This window comes from Oncorhynchus tshawytscha, linkage group LG28 (genome assembly GCF_018296145.1).
Source record: "Oncorhynchus tshawytscha isolate Ot180627B linkage group LG28, Otsh_v2.0, whole genome shotgun sequence".
NCBI lineage: Eukaryota > Metazoa > Chordata > Actinopteri > Salmoniformes > Salmonidae > Oncorhynchus > Oncorhynchus tshawytscha.
The window spans coordinates 6,961,311-6,972,416 of NC_056456.1; the positions used below are offsets into that span (position 1 = coordinate 6,961,311).

Genomic DNA, 11,106 nt, shown 5'->3' on the forward strand with positions numbered 1-11,106 from the left:
GATTCACCTGGTCAGTCTGTCATATTTTGTGCACTCAGTGTACATTCTAAATCATGTATAATGTGTCACATAACCAATTATTCATACAGTCCTGTTTTATTACGTCAATCATTGAAATTGCATGATACCAGGACACCAGTACACAATGTAATAAGACAGTCGCTAAGAACAAACAGTCAATGTTCATTTTCATAACCCACAGGCCTGGTGGATTGTCACTCCCCCCATGTGTAAAATTAGCACAGCCGATTGTGTACATTGTGTGGCGTAATTACCTTTGTATATTCCATTTGAACAGAATGCCCTGAAATGTCAATGTATTCTGTTATTTATCTAATAAACAACGAATGCCATTCTTAAAGCTGGTCTAGCGGGTAACTCTGCATCTCCCCCCTCTCTGTATCCCCTGTCTTGTTCAAATACACTGCTCAAAAAATTAAAGGGGACACTAAAATAACACATCCTAGCACATGAAATATTCTTATTAAATACTTTTTTCTTTACATAGTTGAATGTGCTGACAACAAAATCACACACAAATTAAGAATGGAAATCAAATTTATCAACCCATGGAGGTCTGGATTTGGAGTCACACTCAAATTAAAGTGGAAAACCACACTACAGGCTGATCCAACTTTGATGTAATGTCCTTAAAACAAGTCAAAATGAGGCTCAGTAGTGTGTGTGGCCTCCACGTGCCTGTATGACCTCCCTACAACGCCTGAGCATGCTCCTGATGAGGTGGCGGATGGTCTCCAGAGGGATCTCCTCCCAGACCTGGGCTAAAGCTTCCGCCAACTCCTGGACAGTCTGTGGTGCAACGTGGCGTTGGTGGATGGAGCGAGACATGATGTCCCAGATGTGCTCAATTGGATCCAGGTCTGGGGAACGGGCGGGCCAGTCCATAGCATCAATGCCTTCCTCTTGCAGGAACTGCTGACACACTCCAGCCACATGAGGACATGCGTTGTCTTGCATTAGGAGGAACCCAGGGCCAACCGCACCAGCATATGGTCTCACAAGGGGTCTGAGAATCTCATCTCGGTACCTAATGGCAGTCAGGCTACCTCTGGCGAGCACATGGAGGGCTGTGCGGCCCCCCAAAGAAATGCCACCCCACACCATGACTGACCCACCGCCAAACCAGTCATGCTGGAGGATGTTGCAGGCAGCAGAACGTTCTCCACGGCGTCTCCAGACTCTGTCACGTCTGTCACATGTGCTCAGTGTGAACCTGCTTTCATCTGTGAAGAGCACAGGGCGCCAGTGGTGAATTTGCCAATCTTGGTGTTCTCTGGCAAATGCCAAACGTCCTGCACGGTGTTGGGCTGTAAGCACAACCCCCACCTGTGGACGTCTGGCCCTCATACGACCCTCATGGAGTCTTTTTCTGACTGTTTGAGCAGACACATGCACATTTGTGGCCTGTTGGAGGTCATTTTGCAGGGCTCTGGCAGCTCCTCTTGCTCCTCCTTGCACAAAGGCGGAGGTAGCGGTCCTGCTGCTGAGTTGTTGCCTTCCTACGGCCTCCTCCACATCTCCTGATGTACTGGCCTGTCTCCTGGTAGCGCCTCCATGCTCTGGACACTACGCTGACAGACACAGCAAACCTTCTTGCCACAGCTCGCATTGATGTGCCATCCTGGATGAGCTGCACTACCTGAGACACTTGTGTGGGTTGTAGACTCCGTCTCATGCTACCACTAGAGTGAAAGCACCGCCAGCATTCAAAAGTGACCAAAACATCAGCCAGGAAGCATAGGAACTGAGAAGTGGTCTGTTGTCACCACCTGCAGAACCACTCCTTTATTGGGGGTGTCTTGCTAATTGCCTATAATTTCCACCTGTTGTCTATTCCATTTGCACAACAGCATGTGAAATGTATTGTCAATCAGTGTTCCTTCCTAAGTGGACAGTTTGATTTCACAGAAGTGTGATTGACTTGGAGTTACATTGTATTGTTTAAGTGTTCCCTTTATTTTTTTGAGCTGTGTATATCTCTGTCCAAATAAAGTGAATATACCTTTTCAACAAATATTGAAAGAAAAACAAACAGGGAATGACAGCAGTGTGCTGCTCTATCGCCCATCGATGTGATTCACAGCTAAGCCTCCACAGCCACAGCAACAGCCACTAACAATCCTTCATCTCATGAATATGAGGCGCAACTGATGAGAAGATGTTTGTTTTGAAAACAAACACAGACAGGACAAGTGAAGCCAAACAAATCAATAAGGACAGGATCGGATAGCATTACCCAACAGCATGAATCACTGGATGAGTTGTGTTTGGAAGTGTTTGAACTTCAAAATCATTTTTTAACTGAGTATACCAGCTATTTTGTAAACAGAAAATGTGCCTCTTTCCATAAGTCAGTCTGATCAGTGTCATCCTAGAGTCAGAACAGTGATCTATCCTCAGGTCTAGCCACTACGACATTAAAGAGCAGAGAGGCTTTGTTGGATCGTCTGTATTCAGCAACAGCTTATAGAGCGATCTCCCTCTTTCTCAATCCCCTCAGCTCTCTGCACCCACACAACTACAACATAAGTGTGTGTGGTAATTCACAATTCAATCACAGTGTTATTAAGGTTGGTATTGTCACTTGGTAGGACAAGATGGGGTTGTTTTTTTCCCACATGATGGACAACAGCTGTGTTTGACGAGAGGTTGGTGTTAAGAAAGAGGGGAATGTTTGGGAGGACACCGTTCTTATGTAAGGTGTTTTTCAAGGTTAGGAGGACAGGGGGACCAGTGGACAGGGAGAACAGGGTGCAGCAGAATAGTGGGTCAAGGACTTTAGAGGCACCACATTTGTCAGGAGCAGGGATTTTTATTTTTTTATTTAACTGGGCAAGTCAGTTAAGAATTATTCTTATTTACAACAACAGCCTAGGAACAGTGGGTTAACTGCCTTGTTCAGGAGGAGAATGACAGATTTCTACCTAGTCAGCTCGGGGAATTGATCTAGCAACCTTGCTACCTGCCGTGGGGGGGGCTAAGGGAACAGGAGACCCAGGGTGTTTCAGGTCAACAAGGGAGGGTGTTGGTTGGTTGAAGGAACAGGACACCCTGCAGGTGTTAGTTTTGACACTGACCTGGTCGGAGAGCTGCTTGCCCCGCAGGTGGAACCCCATCATACAGCCAATGACCACAGCCAACACAGACAGGATGAGGAGCCCGTTCTGCGCACACACATTCTTCACCCGACCCCGCACCTCCGCAAAGTTCACCGCCATCCTGACTCTCCCGGAAAGTCCTCCACAGTCCCGGACACGGACACTCACTCCACTGGTCCCTGGTCGGTCACTCAGTCAACCATATAGAGCCAGTAGAGAGGTAACAGACTGGACGGCAGGAGAGGGTTGGGTGAAAGACAGAAACAAAGAGCCGGGGAGAGAAGGGAGGGACTGAAAAGTGATTAAAGAGAGAAAAATAACTAAGAAGAGGAAGATAGAGATAGAAGGAGGAGTGAGTGGAATAGATATAGGTTTGCAGAAAAAGTAGTAGGGAGAAAGGCAGTTGTCCTCTCTTTGGATAAAGCACTTTAGCACTCCATGAGCTGCTCTCTCTGTCATTCCACACGGGACTAAGAACATCACACTTTCCAGGCATACACACGTTCTCTCTGTCTCTCTCTCTCTCTCTCTCTCTCTCTCTCTCTCTCTCTCTCCACCCCCTCCCTTTCTCCCTCTTTACCTCCCTCTCTCTACGGCCAGTAGGGGGCTCTAGTCTGCGACAGCTGGCAGTATTGTCCTGAGGGTTAATACACTAGATCCTATTAGGAGCGGACCGGGCCACGCTACACTGCACTGTGCTGCATTACTGGGATCTGGCAGGATTAAAGACCTACCAACAATTAGACAGGCAACCGCAAAAAAGATGGAGGAGACAACAAGAGGAGGGAAAAACCACTGGCCTTGGAAGTGGGGAGGGAAAGGAGGGGGATGTGGAGACATTAAGGGAGTCTAGGGAGCTTTTCCTAGCCACCGTGCTTCTACATCTGCATTGCTTGCTGCTTGGGGTTTTAGGCTGGGTTTCTGTATAGCACTTTGTGACATCGGCTAATGTAAAAAGGGCTTTATGAATAAATTTGATTGATTAAGGATATTTTGGTTATTAATCTGTGGTGTTACACATAATGTACACAGACACACAGACACACAAGCAAACACATGCTTACGCACACAGGTATGTATGCAATCACACACACATACACCACACACGCACACACTGACACACACTCACAACAGGATGGCTGTAAGGAGACAGAAGGCAAATAATAAGGAAATAAACACTTGCGTGTGTGTGATGGAGAGGGTGAGACTTACTGCTTCACACCAGGGACAAGGGAACCGGACACACTCGTGTGCTGAGCTTCGTTACCATGATGATGTGTGTAATCAGGTAAAATGAGGCCTCCTGGATCCTCCCTGCATGTGACCACAGAGCCACTCATAGCCATTCACCCAAACCCAACAGCCACCGACAGCCATTATTAATATGGAATGTTGTTATATTGACAGTTAATAAAAAATAAAATAATGGAATCAAAAACTGTCTGGCTAGCTAGCTAACAAACATATTGTGCAGATATATCTACAAATGCATTGTTTTATGCAATATTGTTGTCACGCCCTGACCTTAGATATCTCTGTTTTTCTGTATATTTTGGTTAGGGCAGGGTGTGACTAGGGTGGGTACTCTAGTTTTTGTTTGGATAGGGTTTTTGTCATCTAGGGTTTTTGTATGTCTATGTTGGCCTGATATGGTTCCCAATCAGAGACGTCTGTTTATCATTGTCTCTGATTGCGGATCATATTTAGGTAGCCATTTTCTCCATTGTTAGTTGTGGGATCTTGACTATGTTTAGTTGCCTGTCTGCACTAAGTTGTATAGCTTCACGGTTCGGTTGTTGTTTTTGTTAAGTGTTTCATTCAATAAAAGAGAATGTATGCATACCACTCTGTGCCTTGGTCTCACTCATACGACATTTGTATCATATTTTCTGAGTTATTTTATTAAAGTTTTCCTTTACCAAGATGCATGATTTTTTGTCATGTTGCGAGGATCTCAATGTCTATTCTAAAGTTCTAATACAGGTATTCAATTATATGCCAAAGGACCCACAGCTGCCAACCTGCAACCCTGCCAGACTGTCTAGGCTGTTGGCCTGCCTGACACACACCTGTGAAGGAGGGAGAGATAGATAGATATGTCTTAAAATTTGGCAACTTTAGATCTATTAGATGGAAACTCTAATTAGGTGTTTTCCACTCAACGCTGACAGCCCCAGACATACACACACACAAGCACACACACACATATGGCCCTCCATCGCCAGTTCCAGTTCTCTGCAGGCAGAATGTATGTGAATTCAGAGAAAGTGAGATTCCTGTGACATACTGAGATCCTTTCTAATCCTAATCCTAGGTAAATTTAACAGGCGCACACACCTGCTGCTGTTACCAAGCTTACAGCAGAGCAGACTGGGCCTGCTTCCCAAATGACACCCTATTCCCTATGTAGTGCACTACTTTTGACCAGGGCCCATAGTTGAGATGTCAAATGTATGATCATGAGGTGGCGGATGAGGGGACTGAAAAAGGTTCTCTCTCGCTCTTAATTATGAAAGCCTGTACCAAACTTGAGGGCTTTTTCATTACAGGTCTACCTGCCTGCTCATATTTAGATTCATTTACACCCATTGCAAGATAGCACTTGATAATTACAGTACCTGAGGGGAGATTAAACATTAGACAATAGATATCGGTATAAACCTGATAAATAAGCTACTGTAGTAGCCAATCTGAAATTGGTACATCCATTTCTGGACATTTAAATCATTTAAACAAAGGGGTTTTCTTTATTTTTACTATTTTCTACATTGTGGAATAATAGTGAAGACAACAAAACTATGAAATAACACATATGGAATCACGTTGTAACCAAAAAAAGTGTTAAACGAACCAAAATATGTTTTATATAGACATTCTTTAAAGTAGTCACCCTTTTCCTTGATGACAGCTTTGCACACGCTTGGCATTCTCTCAAACAGCTTCATGAGGTAATCACCTGGAACGCATTTCAATTAACAGGTGTGCCTTCTTAAAAGTTAATTTGTGGAATTTCTTTACTTCTTAATGCATTTGAGCCAATCAGTTGTGTTGTGGCAAGGTAGAGGTGGTTAACAGAAGATAGCTCTATTTGGTAAAAGACTAAGGCTATATTATGGCAAGAACAGTTCAAATAAACAAAGACAACGACAGTCCATCATTACTTTAAGACATGAAGATCAGTCTGGAAAATGTCAAGTGCAGTCACAAAAACCATCAAGCACTATGATGAAACTGTCTCTCAAGAGGACCGCCACAGGAATGTAAGACCCAGAGTTACCTCTGCTGCAGAGGATACATTTATTAGAGTTAACTGCACCTCAGATTACAGACCAAATAAATGCATGATTGGGCCAAGAAACCCGAGCAATGAACATTAGACCGGTGGAAATCTGTCCTTTGGTCTGATGACAACAAATTTGAGATTTCTGGTTCCAACTGCCGTGTCTTTGTAATACGCAGAGTAGGTGAACAGATTATCTTCGCATGTGTGGTTCCCACCGTGAAGCATGGAGGAGGAGGTGTGATGGTGTGGGGGTGCATTGCTGGTGAGACTGTTGGTGATTTATTTTGAATTCAAGGCACACTTGACCTGCATGGCTACCACAGCATTCTGCAGCGATACGCCATCCCATCTGGTTTGCGCTTAGTAGGACTATCATTTGTTTTTCAACAGGAAAATGACCCAATACACCTCCAGGCTGTGTAAGGGCTATTTGACCAAGAAAGAGAGTGATGGAGTGCTGCATCAGATGACCTGGCCTCCCCAATCACCTGACCTCAATCCAATTGAGATTGTTTGGGATGAGTTGGACCACAGAGTGAAGGAAAAGCAGCCAACAAGTGCTCAGCATATGTGGGAACTCCTTCAAAGACTGTTGGAAAAGCATTCCAGGTGAAGCTGGTTGAGAGAATGCAAAGAGTGTGATTTGTTTTACACTTTTTTGGTTGCTACATGATTCCATATGTGTTGTTTCATAGTTTTATGTCTTCACTATTATTCTACAATGAAAAAAATTGTAAAAATAAAGAAAAACCCTTGAATGAGTAGGTGTATCCAAACTTTTGACTGGTACTGTACATACAGTGCATTCAGAAAGTATTCAGACCTCTTTAATTGTTTCACATTTTGTTACGTTACAGCCTTATTCTAAAATATGGCAATCATCAATCACACAACACCCCATAATGACAAAGCGAAAACCATGTTTTTGACATTTTTTCAAATATATTAAAAATAAAAAACAGAAATATATTATTTTTATATGTATTCTGACCCTTTGCTATTAGACTCAAAATTGATCTAATGTGCATCCTGTTTCCATTGATCATCCTTGAGATGATGAGTGAAGTCCACCTGTGGTAAATTCAAGTGATTGGATCTGATTTGGAAAGGCACACACCTGTCTCTATAATGTCCCAAAGTTGACAGTGCATGTAAGAGCAAAAACCAAGCCATGAGGTCGAAGGATTTGTCCGTGGAGCTCCGAGACAGGGTTGTGTCGAGGCACAGATCTGGGGATCTGCAGCATTGAAGGTCCCCAAGAACACAGTGGCCTCCATCAATTTTGAATGGAAGAAGTTTGGAACCACCAAGATTCTTCCTAAAGCTGGCCACCCGGCAAACGGAGCAATCGTGGAGAAGGATCTTGGTCAAGGAGGTGTTCCAGAGCTCCAGAGTTCTTCTGTGGAGATGGGAGAACCTTCCAGATGGACAAGCGTCTCTGCAGAACTCCATCAATCAGGCCTTTATGGTAGAGTGGCCAGATGGGAGCCACTCCTCAGTAAAAAGGCACATAACAGCCCGTTTGGAGTTTGCCAAAAAGCACCTAAAGGACTCAGACCATGAGAAATAAGATTATCTGGAGAAACTCCCCAAATACAGGTGTTGCAAGCTTGCAGCGTAATACTCAAGAAGACTGTAATCACTGCCAAAGGTGCTTCAACAAAGTACTGAGTAAGGGTCTGAGTATTTATGTACAGTCGTGGCCAAAGGTTTTGAGAATGACACAAATATTCATTTTCACAAAGTCTGCTGCCTCAGTTTATATGATGGCAATTTGCATATACTCCAGAATGTTATGAAGAGTGATCAGATGAATTGCAATTAATTGCAAAGTCCCTCTTTGCCATGAAAATGAACTGAATCCCAAAAAAGAATTTCCACTGCATTTCAGCCCGGCAAAAAAAGGACCAGCTGACATCATGTCAGTGATTCTCTCGTTGACACAGGTGTGAGTGTTGATGAGGACAAGGCTGGAGATCACTCTGTCATGCTGATTGAGTTCGAATAACAGACTAGATGCTTCAAAAGGAGGATGACGCTTGGAATCATTGTTCTTCCTCGGTCAGCCATGGTTACCTGCAAGGAAACACGGGCCATCATCATTGCTTTGCACAAAAAGGGCTTCCTTCACAGGCAAGGATTTTACTGCCAGTAAAGATTGCACCTAAAATCATTCATTTATCGGATCATCAAGAACTTCAAGGAGAGCGGTTCAAATGTTGTGAAGAAGGCTTCATGGCGCCCCAGAAAGTCCAGCAAGCGCCAGGACCATCTCTTAAAGTTGATTCAGCTGCAGGATCGGGGCACTACCAGTACAGAGCTTGCTCAGGAATGGCAGCAGGCAGGTGTGAGTGCATCTGCACGCACAGTGAGGCGAAGACTTTTGGAGGATGGCCTGGTGTCAAGAAGGGCAGCAAAGAAGCCACTCTCCAGGAAAAACCTCATGGACAGACTGATATTCTGCAAAAGGTACAGGGATTGGACTGCTGAGGACTGGGGTAAAGTAATTTTCTATGGTGAATTGCCTTTCCGATTGTTTAGGGCATCTGGAAAAAAGCTTGTACGGAGAAGACAAGGTGAGCGCTACCATCAGTCCTGTGTCATGGCAACAGTAAAGCGTCCTGAGACCATTCATGTGTGGGGTTGCTTCTCAGCCAAGGGAGTGGGCTCACTCACAATTTTGCCTAAGAACACAGCCATGAATAAAGAATGGTACCAACACATCCTCCGAGAGCAACTTCTCCCAACCATTCAGGAACAGTTTGATGATGAACAATGCCTTTTCCAGCATGATGGAGCACCTTGCCATAAGGCAAAAGTGATAACTAAGTGGCTTGGGGAACAAAACATAGATATTTTGGGTCCATGGCCAGGAAGCTTAATCCCATTGAGAACTTGTGGTCAATCCTCAAGAGGCGGGTGGACAACCAAAACCCACAAATTCTGACAAACTCCAAGCATTGATTATGCAAGAATGGGCTGCCATCAGTCAGGATGTGGCCCAGAAGTTAATTGGCAGCATGCCAGGCTCGAATTGCAGAGGTCTTGAAAATGAAGGGTCAACACTGCAAATATTGACTCTTTGCATCAACTTCATGTAATTGTCAATAAAAGCCTTTGACACATATGAAATGCTTGTAATTATACTTCGGTTTACCATAGTAACATCTGACAAAAACATCTAAAGACACTGAGGCAGCAGACTTTGTGAAAATGTATATTTGTGTCATTCTCCAAACTTTTGGCCACGACTGTACTGTGATTTCAGTTTTTTAAAATTTGTCATTAGTAAAAATGTAAACAGTTTTTCCCTTGTCATTATGGGGTACTGTGTGTAGATTGATGAGAAAGAAAAAAAACAATTTAATCAATTTTAGAATAAGGCTGTAACGTAACAAAACGTGGAAAAGTCAAGTGGTTTGAATACTTTCCGATTGCACTGTATTAATTATTGAGGAATATAACTTATAATGATGAGCTTAGTTCAACTGTCGTATCCCATCAGAACCCAAAATATAAGCTTGCTTTACAACTGTATCACTGTAACACTGTATATCCTCAAACTATGGATGGTCAGTACTTGCATCCATAGCTGTCTATGAAATTTGAGAGTGGTAGCATTTCTCCAGCACCATCACTCCGCTGTTTACCAAAACAGAGTCGGGGTGGTGCCTTTGTTGTTATTTTAACAGCAGATTGCTCCTTTAATACAGCCCAGGAAATAAAATAACCTAGGAGCATTTAGCCCCATGAGGGGAAAATGGCATTTCGTATTATCTTAACATTTTAACAAGCTTTGGGATTATATTACAGTTATGGTAATCCTACATACAGCTGTGTGCTCAGGATTCCCAGATTGGGGCGTGTGATGACACACACGCACACAAATGCCTGTGTGCACCTACAGAACGCATACAAAAGCACGGAACAAGCAAGCAGACACACACACACTAGCACAGGCACACACACACGCAGGCCATACTGTCCACTTAGAAAAAACAGTTATTTGGAATTCTAAATATAACCTTTTGGTTATTTGGACGAGATTGAAGAACACTTTACTAATAAAGGTTCTATATACAGTACCAGTCAAAAGTTTGGACACACCTCCTCTTTCAAGGGTTTTTCTTTGATGTTACTATTTTCTACATGATAGAATAACAGTGAAGATATCAAAACTATGAAATAACTCATAGTAGCCACCCTTTGCCTTGATGACAGCCTTGTACACTCTTGGCGTTCTCTCAACCAGCTTCACCTGGAATGCTTTTTCAACCGTCTTGAAGGAGTTCCCACATATGGTGAGCACTTGTTGGCTGCTTTTCCTTAGCTTGTCCTACAACTCATCCCAAGCCATCTCAATTGGGTTGAGGTTGGGTGATTATGGAGGCCAGGTCATCTGATGCAGCAATTCATCAGTTTTAGCTGTTTTGCATTGACATTCCAGTTCCAGTTCTCTGCTGCCAATGACTGGAACGAACTACACAAAGATCTCTGAAACTGGAAACACTTATCTCCCTCACCGTTCTCAACTTGCCTACCTGGTTAAATAAAGGTGAAATAAAATAAATAAACATATATGTCCATATTCATGATGCTGCTGCATGATTTTGCCTGGTCAGAAAAATGTTTAGCTGACATCGTTAACTCTTTATGGCAGGGGGAGATCTAATTCTTATTTTGCAACATTGTTACCGAGGTCAG

At 43.5% G+C, this 11,106-nt stretch overlaps 1 protein-coding gene across 1 annotated transcript in view; it reads right to left on the bottom strand.

Annotated features, from left to right (window-relative positions):
* LOC112226574 (excitatory amino acid transporter 5-like) overlaps positions 1 to 3,575 on the bottom strand; it is a 72,773-nt gene extending 69,198 nt beyond the window's left edge. Inside the window, exon 1 of the mRNA XM_024390980.2 lies at positions 3,099 to 3,575. Within this exon, the coding sequence (XP_024246748.2) occupies positions 3,099 to 3,239 (141 nt within the window). The 5' untranslated portion in view covers positions 3,240 to 3,575. The remainder of the gene's footprint in view (positions 1 to 3,098) is intronic.
* Positions 3,576 to 11,106: the final 7,531 nt, after the last annotated feature.